Source organism: Chanodichthys erythropterus, chromosome 7, assembly GCF_024489055.1.
Source record: "Chanodichthys erythropterus isolate Z2021 chromosome 7, ASM2448905v1, whole genome shotgun sequence".
NCBI classification, from domain to species: domain Eukaryota; kingdom Metazoa; phylum Chordata; class Actinopteri; order Cypriniformes; family Xenocyprididae; genus Chanodichthys; species Chanodichthys erythropterus.
Genome location: NC_090227.1, coordinates 3,499,591 through 3,516,162, shown reverse-complemented (window position 1 = coordinate 3,516,162; position 16,572 = coordinate 3,499,591). Strand labels below are relative to the sequence as shown.

The 16,572-nt window shown below is 38.3% G+C and overlaps 1 protein-coding gene across 1 annotated transcript in view; it reads right to left on the bottom strand.

The window, feature by feature from the left end:
• Positions 1 to 16,572, bottom strand: part of kirrel3b (kirre like nephrin family adhesion molecule 3b) — a 359,059-nt gene that overhangs the window by 38,156 nt on the left and 304,331 nt on the right. The window contains exons 7-8 of the mRNA XM_067390740.1: positions 12,318 to 12,468; positions 1,252 to 1,357 (exon numbers count right to left, since the gene is read on the bottom strand). Of these exons, the coding sequence (XP_067246841.1) occupies positions 1,252 to 1,357; positions 12,318 to 12,468 (257 nt within the window). The remainder of the gene's footprint in view (positions 1 to 1,251; positions 1,358 to 12,317; positions 12,469 to 16,572) is intronic.

Sequence of the window (16,572 nt, the reverse complement as noted above, 5' to 3'; positions counted from 1 at the left end):
TAGCTATCTTTTGTTTCCTGAAGCTGAATTCTGGATGAATATTACTCCTACAGATATTGTACGACAACATCCAATGCCACAGACCTCACAGGAATAAAAGAACAAAGAAATCTAACAGATAAGAAAAAAATACATGGACAATTGCATAACTAGAAATAGTAACACACTGACTACTAAAGCTACAATTTATAGGTTTTGAAAAACTAAAAACAAAAACAAAAAAACATTTACATTATTTGAAACATGCAGAGCAATAAAGCTTATACTATATGAAATACACTACAGCTTAAGCTCATGTTATTGGTCCTGTCCTTTATAATTAAGACTCATAAGACTAGTGCTAGTACGTACCCATGAAGAGAAATAACATGCAGTGTAGGTGGAAATAACAAGATATGTTACTTGATATGCTGAAGTTAATACAGTCTGTAAATATTTCTGGCCTGAAGTGTTACACTCTGCCATACTATTATGACATTATTTCTGTGTAAATCGGTAAGTTATCCCATTGATATTCTGACAAGAAGCTAGTCATCTCACTGATTCTCAGGTGTGAAAAACAAAACGGCCAATGTGTCTTCATTCTGCCAAGGCTCTCCTCTGGCTTGATGGGTAATCAAACACAGGCATGTCTGATTCCAGCATCTTTCATTTAAAAAAAAAAAAAAAAAAAAAAAAGCTAGAAACAACTCGATTTGCCCACCTACAACTGTATCATACATCCGTCCCATTCCTCAGTACATCTAGATTCACCGCTGTGCAATTCCCTTCACTATTGATTTTACTGCTCTTATTCTTCACCTAGTTTTAAAACCCACACAGAAAAGCATGTTCTAACAAATCGTCTCGCTATTGGCCCTCCGCAAGGCCGAGGCTACATCTCAAGGAAATAAATAACTTGTATTTCAACCTCATTCTCATCTGTTTGGAGAGGACAGGAAACATTATTCTTGGATATTGGATCAGTGTGTCAGATAGACGCATCCCTGCTTTGATTTGAATGCCCGATGTGGCACCCCGATCCTCGTCTTGGCTTAGACATAGCAAACCAATGCCAGCCAGGATAGTGGATTTCAGCTTTGAGACGGCTCTAAAAATATTTGCAACTAAATGCCAGAGCATTTCTGCAACACAGTGATGTGCCAGTCAGAAGATTAACGTGAATTCATCAACACGGGATGTGTTATTATGAAGGACCTACAGTACTGAATGATTTGGCTTTTTTTCTCTCTATTGTGTTTGGTGTCTTACTTGTATTGGGTGACTGGTGGATTAGCTTTGGCTGAGCAATGAAACTTCACCAGGTTTCCCTCCAGGACTGGTTGAGGCTCCACAGAGAGATTCACCAATGGCAAGTCTGCAGGAAGACAAAAGTAATAAAAGAAACTAACATTACTTTTTCAGCACAAATGTTCAGTAATTTTAACCAGTAGGTAGAAGATTTGCTTCAGCTATTATCTGAGGAATTGATCAGGTAGGAGTGTTGGAAATAATTGTGAGTGTATTAACTCTGCATCATCAAAAGATGTGGAAATCAAGGAACAAAGCACTGACTAAACAAGCCCTGTGTGTCGACTAATGAGAGGTATACCTTCTAATCTTTGCAAATAAGGACTAATTAGAACAATGGTTTAATCACAAAGCATTCCATCACAATTAAAACAACACAAAAACACAGTGTAAAGGCATTTAAAATGGGATATTAATAACAAAAACACAGATTATGCAACCAATACCTTAATACATTTGTTTCTCTATTTTAAGGGCTCATTTGCACAACACCATTTTCAACTAAAAACAGAAAACCTTTTGACCATTATTTTGCATGATAACAGCACAGGGATTTGTGCAAACAGGGATTGTTTACAACTTGGAGACAAAATCAGTCCTTAAAACAATTCAACAAAACCAGAGTAATTCAAACTGACAAGAGAAGTTTTGGATTTCTGTGACTTGTATAACTCTGCAGCTATAAATTCTATTCTAAGATAGTGATAGTGATAAATATACTTCATCAATTACTCACTCTCATGTTGTTCCAAACCCGTAAGACTTTTGTTCATCTTCAAAACACAAATGAAGATATTTTAATGAAATGTGAGAAATTTTCTGTGCCTCCATAGACAGCTATGCAACTACCACTTTGTCATTTCAAAAAGTTCATAAAAGTTCATATGAATTGAACGGTTTAGTGCAAATTTTCCGAAGAGACATGATCGCTTTATATGATGAACAGATTGAATTTAGGCTTTTATAAAAACATAAAAAGAAGGCCGTAGGCCCTTGACGCGAGAGAACAAACCTCACAGGTTCTTGCAGAAGCTCAAACGTGCCACGTAACACACGATAACGAACCTCATTGGTTGTTGTGGAAGCTCAAACATGCTGCGTAACACACGAGAATGAACCTCATTGGTTCTCACATGTCAAGTGAACATGCTTGAGCTTCCGTTTACCACAACTGATGTTTGAGTTGATGAATGTTTATATGTGAATAAAAGCTTAAATAGATTTGTTTATCATATAAAGCGAACGTGTCTCTTCAGAAATGTTCGACTCTGTTCATATGGATACGTTTTACAATCTCAAGCATCAAAGTGGTAGTTGTGTAGACTGTCAATGGAGGGACAGAAAGCTCTTAGATTAAAATATCTTCCTTTGCGTTTTGAATATGAATGAAAGTCTTACAGGTTTGGAAAGACATGAGGGTGAGTAAATGATAGCATTTTCATTTTTGGGTGAACTAACCCAATTTTTTTTTAGCGTATTTAAATTCAAAATATTACTATTAGATGCAGTAGATGTCTCTCATATGCCTCTCATGCCAGATCTAATTTTGCACTGCCCATGTGATGCACTGAAAAGAACAACAGTATACAACAAAAACAGCTTTACGGATCTCCAGGGATGCTAAAAAAAGGAAAAGAGACCTAATTGTTGTGCTTTTACCAAGACCGGACAGTGGCGAGCGCAGAAGCTAAGCAGCACACATCAGCGATTCAGAACCCGCAGGGAGCACAAGTGGGAGAGATAAAGATAGAGGAGTAGAGAGAGAAAGAGAAACCGGATCTTCTGCCAGTCATGCATTTGATCTATTCTACACACATGTGTTCTGTGTCCTATTACACTCAAGTAATACTAATTTAGTCTGCGCTGGCACGGCCGTATTCCAACAACACAGATCAGTGGAGCAAACGAAAACAGGACTGACTCAGCTGGAGTGTCATCGGGGCACTGCTGTCGTGTGAGGGGTGCGTGTCTCCTCTGAAGTACAGTATGTGGCCCACAGGAGCACAGCTGGGCAGAGTGGCATCCTGGCGTTTGGTGCAGGTGCTGCCCTTTTTCCCCATCTGCCTTTTCCGACCACACACACCTGTGCCAGGTTGTTCACAGGCTGCTCAACACCAACCGGCATTCCTGAGCCCGCGGGACGCACCAGCGCAAGCATGGACAAACTGATTAGTGCTGTGTGCTGCCCGGTTACCAGCAGGATACGTGTAAAGCATTTACTCTGGCTAATTGGCCATGCAGGTAGGTGGATATCAGAGGTAGGGGTGTTCAGGCTTGTTTATGGGTCGATACATATTATAGTTCTGCCTTTAAATATTGTATATTCACACTCCAAGTTGAGATAAACAGCCAATATAGACCATTAGCCCAACTGTAGGATGAATAATATTAAAGGGTTGACCAAACAATTTTATTTCTGTCATTAAGTACTCACCCTCATGTCGTTCCACATCCGTAAGACCTTTGTTCATCGTCGGAACACAAATTAAGATATTTTTGATGAAATCTGAGAGTTTATTATTATTATTATTATTATTTATCCCCCGTAGAAAACAATGTAATTCCCACATTCAAGGTCTAGAAAAGTAGTAAAGACATCGTAAAAATAGTCACCGAGACTACAAGGGATTAACCTTAATGATGAGAATACTTTTGTGCACAAAAACAAAACAAAAATAACAACTTTGGGTGAACTAACCGTTTAACCCTGTAAAGCCTAATGCATTATATTTGAAATTTCTATAACCTCTGAATTATGATTGAATGAATTATAATAAAAACCTGTTGTACACAATGCCTTCTGTCATTTTCATAATAAATCATGTTGAAATGTTCAGGTAAGTATCAAATAATATACATCAGGCTTTTTAGGGATGTTTATTTGTTCATTTCTCAATCATCATTGTATTGCTTTGCATTATATGATTTAACCTCCACAATTAAAACAGCAGAGCTTAGATAATAAAACTACTCATTTAAAATATCATCTTACTAAGATATATTTTTGGCAGATATAGAGTGACAATTGATATTTATATGCATTTTATGTAAATAGTCTGCTATACTGTTACAAACTTCTGATTGATTTATATTACAAGTGATCATAATTTCATCTTACTTTTTGGTGATATAAATATCAGCAACTGCATCAAATTACTTTTTTTTTTTAATAATAGTGTTACTAGTATCTCATTTCACAGATAGTTTGTTTCTGTATTGTTTCTTTATAAAATTGTCAATACAGTGTAAAATATTTGCTCTGGCTTGTTTTAAATAATTCTTTTCTGTCATTATGCTTGTTGTTGTCATCTGTTGACAAGTAGAAAGTGGCGGATGATCAGTGTTGTATTTGTCCCGCCCCTCCTCCACTGTGATTGGACGACTGAGTACAAAGTGACAGTGATGAGCGCATATTTCTACTCAAACTTGAACATTTTTTAACTCGAGGTGACCTGTAAAAAATGCTGATCACTCAGCGCTTGAGCGTGAAAAAGACGCTCAGCACCTCGTTATGCTCCTGGCGATTAAAAAAATGTGGCGGTCCCCTTAAAAACAATAGACCCTTCGCCGGGAGTTCGATTGACAAGCGATCTAACCAATCATAATGCCGAATCCTCTGTTTTGTCTGACAAAGCAGTCAGGAGTTAGAAGATTAACCTTGGTGGACTTGAACTTGAAAAATGGTTTGTACTGTCATCTTTCCGCGTTTGAAACAACATTCCTTCTGATGTTCATTCATGTTTATTTGATGCTATAAATGAACAAGTAGGAAGAGATGATCGGTTCACGAGCCGCTTAAGCTGAGGCACTTCAGCATTCTGTCACAACACATTAATTTCACATTTAATATCATAAGTAACCTGCTCTGTCTTGTCTGTCGACATGTTGTCAGTGTCCTCTTTGCTCCGCAATGTATTTTTCACTCTGTGTGTCATAACAGCACAATGGCTTGTCGGACAAAGCAACAGTAACTAAGCAGGGCGGGTCTTTGCGAAGGGTCAGCACAGCCTAAGAATATATAAATGCAATAAGCCACCAATGAGTCTGTGTGTTACAGTTATTTTACCATGATTAAGCTGGTTTCAGGAACCAAAATCCCTTAACCCAATACCCTTTTGCTTTATTTTCAATATTTTTCATGTTCACATTCATTTTGCGCCTTAGCTGTTTTGAAGCATATCATCATGATTGCCTTTGATGTCAATTCAATGTTTTGAGAGTAGCCCTTGAGGGAAACGAAAGCCATCAAAAGTGTCCTCAACTTACGACAAAACTGAAACGTGACATTAACTTTCTGTCTTAAATAATGAATTTAATGTATAACGTCCATTTCAGATGGACATTTAGTCCTGGAGGAATGACTAGCTCCTCTCAAAGGCCCTGGCTGGAGAGGCAGGCTGGCAGAAGCTCGCGAAGACCCTCGTGACCCGCAAATCTATCGACAGACAGTGTCTTAATAAAGTAGTCTGTTTGTCACTTTGATGTATAAATGCATGAGTCTCTCTGGCCTGAGACACACGCGACAAGCCATCAATATGCAGCTCCGCTAATTCCTCAGCTTCATCAACAGGGAGATCACGAAGGAAACAATGACAGCCCTCGAAACAATGGGATTGGAGGAGAGGAGTGATCTAAAAAAACTAAATAAATAAATAATTATATAAAATAAAAGGGTTGGGGGGGAACAGTGGTGAGATGACAGCTTTTGATCGGAAGTTCAAAGCAAAGAGCAGATGGTGGTTTTGAACAATTGGCCAACTTCCCCAGAGTTGTGAGGAAGGTGCCAAAGAAAATGGCTTCTCTGTCTTTCTTAAAGCTTGATTTCCATTCTCCCTGGGTCACTGTGGCCAGCTGTTCTCAGTGAGACAGAGAGGGCTGATGGCCTTGTATCAGCAGGAGGAGGGCGATTTAATCTCTTTATAACTCAACTGAATCTGTGCCACAGTGTGTGTTTCACTGACACTGAGATCTCACATCAACTTTTGCACTCTCTGCAAGCACAGTTCACGTGTCTATATCGGAGATTGACGCGAGTATACTTTCAAATGCTCTTTGCGCATTTACTGTCAGTACTGTATATAACATATATACAGTAATCAATGCGCTTTACTACTAAAAGCTTGCGGTAACAATGGAGCTTACCTTACTTCTCACTTAAGAATACACTGGTGTAGTGATCTTAAACAAAGAGGTTCATTTTTGTGCAATGAATTTAAACATTGTGCAGCTTTTGCCCTGTGGAGTTGTCTGTCAGTTTCACTACATGAATAATTTATTACTAAAGCATGTATTCATGCACACAAAATGTGTTATTCTTTTCGTTAATCTAATTATAGCCTATCTGTGCATCTAATTTTATCCAAGGCATAAAGTTCACATAATCACAATAACAACATGAAAAACATAGAAATCTTAAATTAAACTGAAGTAAATGCAGTGAAGAGGCTATGCTATACATTTCCCCCCTCCAGAAAATACCGTAAATGCACCAAAAAACAGTCCTATCTTTTTCCAGAATATTTTCCTGATCATTTTTACATTGTGGCTTCTTTGCATATGAAATGAGATACATGGATTTGCAGGAGCCGGGGTTTTGCTATCGAGTGATGTGACCTTCTAAGACCAATGCCATATGAGGTTTGGGTTTTTCTTCAGCTTTAGGCTCTTGGAGAAATTAGATTTTTTTCAGTAAATTTCATATTTACATGCTAATTCGCTTAACCTCGGGTCAAATTATCCTGGAAGGGCTTATGTTTAGCAAAATTTCTGAAGTCAATCTAATTCCTGTATTTAAATGATTACCGGAAAATAAAGGCAGGGAAATGCATTGAACTGGGCAAGTTTAAGCAGTGAAGTAACGCTGCGGATAATGTTTGGACTCATCTCATTTAGGCCTCATTTTGACTGAAAGCGAGCGGCTGTCTCAGAGGCCTGCGCTGATCAGAATGAGAATTATCTGAGCGGAGGAAAAATCCAGAAAGCCTTTAATTACTTTTGTTGCTGATGACATTATCACATTGAACCAAGTGGTCAATTAGTGGACTCTGAATGAGGGCTGACAATAGCTAGAGTGGGCATATTAGAGTATGGATGTGATGAAATGCACACACATCCATCATGGGTTTGATTTTTTTCTTCTTTTTATCCAGTGGAGTTGTCAATCTTAAGGCTGTGACACATCAGGCTGACGTCAAAGAACTAGCTGTGACGAAAGCTGTCTCCTCGCGTCGGCTGCTTTTGAGCCAAAAAGCATGAGCACTGTCTATACCAGCAGGTAGTCTATATTCATCATTCATCAAAAAGGGAAACTGGCACAAATCCGTAAATAAAGCAGCACTTGCTACCATTTTAAATTTCAGTCATGTTGAACTTTATTCATTCGCTTTCTTTCTTCAGCCGGCTCATGTTGTTATGAAAACATTTATGCATCAGAATGCTCAGGTAAGATGACTCAAAGTTAGTACAGCCTTCTGACTATACCATCTTGACATCTTTGTACGCTTTCGTCACTTTCACGTTTATTCTCGTACACTGACTCGCTCGCTAAACTGAACAGCCAATCAGGGTTGCGTTTTCCGAAAGCATTGTTAGCCAACTATGGTCGCAAATTCCATCGTTATCAGCATAGCTCAACAAGTCAAATCCATAGTTATTCCATGCGGACCGTTCTTCAACAAATACCGTGATGCCAAAGCCCCTCATGGAAGAAAAACGCTGTTGTGTTTATAACTGTGACAACGAGCACTTTCCAGGATCAACAAAACGCTGGATTTTCAACAGTATGTAAAGTTCGCAGCTCCATTGTTGCGTTAAACTTGCACAAAGTTAATTTATTAAATTCACGGCGGTCTGTTATTGTATGGACATCTACTTTACATTTCCACACCCCTAAACATGATGCAGAGCAAAACGTACTGTGATTGGTTGCGTAACATGTCAGTCAAATGTCCTCTTGGGCGGCTCTTGGCCAATGAAAGCAGCGATAGAGTCCAGACCTTCTGCCATCAGTCAAGACACAGCGGATGCTTTCCAGATGAAGTGATCTTTAACAGACATCTTGCAGATGTACATGTGCTATCTATAGCCAACATGGTGAACGACAAATTTGCTACAATAGTTGATTTCCATGAGGTTGGCTGACGGCGGACAGTCAGCTTGTTGTGTCATGGCCCTTAGTGTCTTTCATTTGTCTAAACTAATATAGCAAAGTGTTTGTGCAATATTCTAATCTTTTTCTTCTTCCCTCCTTCCTTCAAAGTTCCAACGTAACCTTTTGTCACTCACTTAAAAAGGCAGAAGGGAAGAATATCTGTCGTTCACCTGGGGTCACCCATTGATTCTCTGTCTCTCTGCCTGTGTAGGGAACATGGCAACATGTTCACTGCACTGCACTCATAACATCGATCCTTCTATACACACACACACACACATAGACAAAAAAGTAAAATAAAGCATATTGATTTTTCTTTTTCATTCTCATTAATCTGGGCACTGCGCTGCTGTCCTCGCCTACACAGTGCTTATTGTGATTTTCAGAGAGTATGGCAAATATGTTCTTTATCTATAATTGTTTATTTTTTTCCTAGAAAAAGCCTTAAGAGCTAGTAGAGGGGATCTGATGCATTCCATTGAATCAAATAATTTGATTCAGTTCACCGAAAAGATTCATTAACTGACTCACTTGATGGCTCTTTCTGTCAGTGGTGAGTGGCGATGAGTGACGGGTGCCTTTTTGAGCATTAAGTGATTCTTTTAATTCCTGCATCCAGTCATGCCTACTATACAGTAAGCAAAAAACAGTATGTGAAAATCTGACCTCATTATAAAATGCACTTTAAAAGTGTACTCTTTTTAAGTTAAAGTGCACATTTAATACATTTGAGTGCATTTCTTTTCAAAGGGGCTTTGCTTGGGGAACTTGTTTTAAAAAAAAAAAAAAAAAAAAAACCTGTTTTGAGTGCACAAAAGTTACTTTGCCCTTAAACATACTCTATAATTGAGCAGCTGAGGGAATGTTAGTGAGATCACACTTTTCCATGTAATTACGCATCGGCTTCATTTATTCATATTAAACGCTTAGTTAATTTCCACTGGAATGATCTCGGTGAGTTAGCGGTTGCGCATGTTGCAGTAGTGTACGAGGTACACAATTCTCTCTACCCTGAATCATCTGTACTGTGCATCAGCAGACAGCTGTCCTTCATCAATATTAACTGATTTGCATGACTACACAGCCCCCCCTGTGGCCTGGAGGATGCCCCTGTGGAAACACTCGTACCCTTCTGCATCGGGTTTGCATCCTTAGCTTAGTCCCACCTGCTGATACCATCATAACTTATTCATTAAACACCTGCTAGTGTTTGATCCTCAGAGGGGGAGCTTGCCGTCATTGCTTACTATTCACCATCTTTATTTGTTCCCTTCTTCTGACTTAATGTCTCATAGTTTGCGGAGCTCCAGCTCAGGAGGGTGATGTAAATGTATCCCACTCAGACGGGTATTCATTTAGTCATTCAAAAGCGGACTGGGCCTCTGACTGCATGTAATTCTGAAAACCTCATTATCCTCTTTGCACGGCTCCCATTTCACATTCACCTGCCGCTCTCTCAGGGATGCTCTTTTCAACCGCGTAGAATTTTGCAACAAGATGGTTCGCCTCTGTGATACATTTGAAATATTTCCATCTTTCCATGGAGAGGTGGTGAGAGTGGTGTAATGAAATTAGAGAGTGCAGAGACTTGGCAAATTTGTCAGCGTTGTGGCTGAGTTCAATTACAGTAGGTCTGATTTCTCGTGTGGCTTAATTAAAACACAGACGGTGGAATGGGGAGCAGATCTGGAGAGACAGGGATAGGTGCGGGTTGGATGAATGGGCATGCCGAAAGGTAGGGCTGCGCTGAAAGGTTTCTCATTGGTGAAAGGAGCTTCATGTTGACAACTGGGTTGGCCAATCAGCATTAACCATACATATACGTCCGCTGCTTTGCATAAGAAACGCATCCAAGCAGGGCCTGAAATCAACACTCGGCAAGTGCCAAATGTGACTTGGTGAGTATATGAAACAATGTCAATCGCCAGTTTGCCGGCAGAGTTCGGTAGATTACTTACAAATTGTAATCAGACAAAAATTGTAGTTAGTAACGTAACCCATTACATTACACATTTAAGGTAATGTAATCTGACTACTTTTTGATTACTTTTAGATTACTTTTGACTAAACTCATTTATCACATTGATTTCAATAGGATATTCTTGTACCATATTGATATAAAAATACAAAGAAAAAGAAAATATATCCCATACTTTGTTAACAACTTGAAGTGTATTAAATATTACTTTAAGTCAGGGTTTCCCAGACTGGGGTTCGTGAAGGAACTGCAGGGGGTTCTTGAGTTTAATGAAAAACTATTATGTAATTAAATCATAATAATTTAATATTTGAAATAAATGATTTTAAAATAAAAAGCAATAAAAATAAAGCACTTACTACAAAAGATAAAATATATATATATATATATATATATATATATATATATATATATATATATATATATATATATATATATATATATATATATATATATATATATATATATATATATATATTATTCGTTTACCTCCATGTCATGTGACCATTAACTGAGAACTTAAATTTATTATTATTATTATTATTATTATTATTGTTATTTTGGCCTAACTTATTGACTTAAAATCTCAGGAGGTTCAGCTGACAAAAAAAGTTGGGGAATCCCTGCATTGCATTTTAATATAAAATTTAGTGAATTTGTACATTTTAATGTGTTTGAAAGACAAAAGCCTTTCAAAGACACTAATACATGGTTAAATGACTCACTGAGTGATAATTCAAATAATAATTAATTAATCAGGATTAATAAATCAAAGTCAGTTTTTGCTTTTCTGAAAGAAACAGGATATTCAAAGGGGAAAATCAGGAGCTGATTAGATATGCAAAACACTTTTTAAAAGTGAATGATTTCTGTAAATCCAGTGATCAATTGTTGTGTGGGTCTCAGTTTTCACTGATATTCACATGATTAGTGGCTGGTCTGTCTGTGCAATTCCACAAACCCGTAAGACCTTCTGAATGTATATAAGCAGCAGACATTTTTAGAAAGAAAATGTTCAAAGATAAAAAAAGAAGTATTTTAAAATGTAATCTAATTACAAGTACTTAATAATCCAGATTACATGTAAACCGTTACTACCCAGCTCTGTTGCCGGTAACATTTTTATGAATTCTAACAATGTTCAACATCAAAATTCAACATCTAAAATTTTGGTGTCATGGCTGGTCAACAAAAACATTTATGGCCGGTAAATTGGCAAAACGTTAGTTTTAGGCCCTAAAACATCCAAGCATAGATCTAAGCTGATGCAACAATCACAATGTTAATCATCTTTAATGCCTGCTTTGCTCCACAGCGCCTCACCCTGAACACAGCTCTCTTTTGTGCTACATAGTACCCCGTATGTCACACATACTGTTGCACAATGGAGCTGTCACCAGGGTTAACATTCAACATTATTGATGAGGATTTGCGCAATGCAAGTAGAACTGTATTTTCCTCTGAAACTTCCAGAGAGGAGATTTTAATGGCCAGCCAGAAGGAACTAGAACGTGTGGGTGAGATGTGAACAATTTAAAGTCCATTTTTGCTTTTGGGGAAAAGACATTTTATCCACTGAGAGTAAATTGGTTAGAGATTAAATTTATCAAGTGATTTGTGACTTTTTGTGCTTTCTAAATTTCAGAAAATGTTTATTATTCACTTTATGATTCACAAATTGGTATAATTTTCAGAATGCAAATGATGGCTCATCTAAGCACCACTCTCAGAAAGAGCAAATCTAAATTAATTGTGAGAATCCAGCAGACAATCCTCACATTAATGCTGAAAATCTTAGTGCCCTTAGAGGTTTTAAGAAAGCATGATCCAAACAGAACAAATACTGACCTATTGTAGGTACATTAAAAAGAGGAAAAATATGACTCTAGCATCACTTACGTTGAATGTCAATAGTGACACTGGTCTCTTTCCCGTTGGGCACGGCCTTGTTGGATGCCCGACAGATGATCTTCTGCCCAGATTCGATGTTGGAGGCTGAAATGTAGAGGGTGCTTACGGTGCTCTCCCTTCGCCCATCTCGAAGAAGAGTCTACAGGAAGAGAATAAAGTAACTCAATTTAGATGGGAATGATCAACAATCCTAAACACAACCTTAAAGGATTCCCATAATGGAATCATTTTATGGATTTAGTTAGGGCCCGAGCACCGATGGTGTGAGGACCCTATTGGAATTGCTCAGCCAATTATTCTTCTTCTCCAAAATGAATCACATTTTTGAGGGCCTAAACATTCTCAAAAACTCATGAAACTTTGCACACGTGTCAGAAGTGGTGAAAATTTACATCTGATATTGGTTTCAGAATTAGGTGTGGCAAAATGGCTCGATAGCGCCACCTACAAAAATTCAATTAAGCGCCCTTCATGCTACGTTTCAAGTACAGTTATAATATTTGGTAGACAGATGTAACAGCCCAATACCTACAAAAAAGCCCCTTGGTGCAAAGTTTGTAAACCCAACAGGAAGTGAGATATTTAGAATTTTCTCTACAAAATTTTGGCAGTTTTTGCCATTTCCACATGTTGTACTTTAACGAACTCCTCCTAGAGCTTTAATCAGATCAACATCATATTTGGTCAGTCTAATCTAAAGGCCTTTGAGACGTTAAATTGCGAAGATCTAGAGTTTTTGATGAAGGGCGTGTCCATGGCGGCCTGGCAAAGTTTGATGTTTCGCCATGAAACAGGAAGTTGTTGTAACTCGGGCATACAATGTCAGATCTGCCCCAAACTTCACATGTTTTATTAGAGTCCTGACCTGAAGACATCTATATGACAATATTCAGTTATAGTCATAGCGCCACCTGGGGGCATTAGGAAATGACATGTTTTACACTGTGATTAACTCCTCATAGAGATTAAACCAGATCAACATCATAATATGGCCAGTCTAATCTTAAGGCCTTTGAGATGTTAAATTGCAAAGATCTTGAGTTTTCGTTGAAGGGCATGTCCGTGGTGACCGACAAAGTCTGATGTTTCGCCATGTAAGGTGAATCACTTTTTTGAGGGCCGAAACATACTCGAAAACTCGTGAAACTTTGCAGATGCGTCAGAAGTAGTGAACATTTACGTCTGATATGGGTTTCAGAATTAAGTGTGGCAAAATGGCTCGATAGCGCCACCTAAAAAATTTCAACGAAGTGCCTCTGACACGACGTTTCACGTACAGGTATGAAGTTTGGCACACACATCTAACAGCCCAATACCTACAAATAAGTCTCTTGGAGTGAAATCTGAAAACCAACAGGAAGTGAGATATTTTGAATTTTCTTTGCAAAATTTGTGCAGTTTTTGCCATTTCCACATGTTGTACTTTAACGAACTCCTCCTAGAGCTTTAATCAGATCAACATCATATTTGGTCAGTCTAATCTAAAGGCCTTTGTGACGTTAAATTGCGAAGATCTAGAGTTTTCGCTGAAGGGCGTGTCCATGGCGGCCTGGCAAAGTTTGATGTTTCGCCATGAAACAGGAAGTTGTTGTAACTCGGGCATACAATGTCTGATCTGCCCCAAACTTCACATGTTTTATTAGAGTCCTGACCTGAAGACATCTATATGACAATATTCAGTTATAGTCATAGCGCCACCTGGGGGCATTAGGAAATGACATGTTTTACACTGTGATTAACTCCTCATAGAGATTAAACCAGATCAACATCATAATATGGCCAGTCTAATCTTAAGGCCTTTGAGATGTTAAATTGCAAAGATCTTGAGTTTTCGTTGAAGGGCGTGTCCGTGGTGACCGACAAAGTCTGATGTTTCGCCATGTAAGGTGAATCACTTTTTTGAGGGCCGAAACATACTCGAAAACTCGTGAAACTTTGCAGATGCGTCAGAAGTAGTGAACATTTACGTCTGATATGGGTTTCAGAATTAAGTGTGGCAAAATGGCTCGATAGCGCCACCTAAAAAATTTCAACGAAGTGCCTCTGACACGACGTTTCACGTACAGGTATGAAGTTTGGCACACACATCTAACAGCCCAATACCTACAAATAAGTCTCTTGGAGTGAAATCTGAAAACCAACAGGAAGTGAGATATTTTGAATTTTCTTTGCAAAATTTGTGCAGTTTTTGCCATTTCCACATGTTGTACTTTAACGAACTCCTCCTAGAGCTTTAATCAGATCAACATCATATTTTGTCAGTCTAATCTAAAGGCCTTTGTGACGTTAAATTGCGAAGATCTAGAGTTTTCGCTGAAGGGCGTGTCCATGGCGGCCTGGCAAAGTTTGATGTTTCGCCATGAAACAGGAAGTTGTTGTAACTCGGGCATACAATGTCTGATCTGCCCCAAACTTCACATGTTTTATTAGAGTCCTGACCTGAAGACATCTATATGACAATATTCAGTTATAGTCATAGCGCCACCTGGGGGCAACAGGAAATGACATGTTTTACACTGTGATTAACTCCTCATGGAGATTTAACCAGATCAACATCAAATGTTGCCAGTCTAATCTTAAGACCTTAGCGATGATAAATATCAAAGATCTTGAGTTTTCGTTGAAGGGCATGTCCGTGGCGGACTGACAAAGTCTGATGTTTCGCCATGAAAGAGGAAACTGTTGTAACTCAGGCATACTATGTCTGATCTGCCCCAAACTTCACATGAGTGATAAAAGTCCTGGCCTAAAGACATCTATATGAAAATATTCAGTTAGCTATAGCGCCACCTGCTGGCAGCAGGAAGTGTGGCACTTTTACATGATTTTGCCACAATTCTCCTGTATTTACTCACTTACATGCATGTTGCCCACTGTTCGCTGTATTCCTGAGGCCAACGGGTGGTGGTGAGCCCGGGTGCGAAGGCCCTTTCATCGCTGCTTGCAGCTTTAATTTGAATTTATAACTGTTTTCATTCATATTTTTCATATTAATTAAATTTAAAGAATTAAACCACTCATAAACACCTTTTTTTTTCTTCTTCTTCTTTTTTTTTTTTTTTTTTTTTTTTTTTTTTTTTTTTGAAATAACCCATAAAACATTAAAGGTAGCCAATATGCAATCATTGAAAACATTTCTCCTTATATACAACCTTTTTCCCATGATTTTTTTTTTTTTTTTTTTCCTGTTGCAGTCATGGGTGTTGAAAGTGAAAGACAGCACAAAACAACATCATTCAAAATCAATCCCAAGGCTGGGATTAAAAAAAGCACTTTTCCCCCCAGCTGCCCATAAGAAATGGAGACAAACAGTCAGTATTGTGCTCATGGTGTCTCTGCCCATGGACCAATTGTTTTTGGGAGAAAACAGCATGTTTGTGGGCTCCTTTGTGCAGTTTGAGAGTAAAGCTCTGGTGCATGGCATGTTGTACACCACAGAAGAAATCAATCTTCTTTTCCAGTGGTCATAGTCTGTGCTAGGCCTTGCCTTCCCAGCATAGAGCTCCATCTGGAAGCGCTCGACAGAATCCACACTCTCTGTCACACAGCAATGACTCACAGAGAGGCAGAGAGAAAGAGAGATGCTAACCAGCATGGCCAACACAACAGTCACCACCAGAATAAATTGGCCATTGCAGCAGGCATTTGTCCTGGCTTGTGTTACAGAATGAAGTAAGAGATGCACCATGATACTCACTATTTCTTCATTTTTCATCCATTGTCAAAGCTGTTGGTTGCAAGGTTTGGGTTTGGATGCAATGGATGGTCAAGCGACCCCATATACGGGCCAGAAAATTCATTAAAATGAATAAATAGAAAAACTAAAAAAAATTTTTTAAAGCTAAAATCTTTTGTTTTTGTTTTTTTTTTTTTTATTTGCCAACATTTATTAGAAACTGTACATGGCGCAACTAAATACAAGTAAATTCTAAAAAAATATATATAAACATTGGCCAAAAATATTTGAGAAAAAAAATCAACCAGTAAGCTAATCGAAAATAGATTTATATATAATAATGTTTTTACATTTCCATCCATCCATCCATCCATCCATCCATCCATCCATCCATCCATCCATCCATCCATCCCTCTCTCTCTATATATATATATATATAGAATCAGAAGTACATCTTTTAACACCAAAATCTAGCTATGCACATTGTTACATTCATGAAAGTGCAATTTCCAGCTTGTGAAAGTGCTCCGGCAAAATTTCCCCTCTACCAACCACTCACAGAAGCTT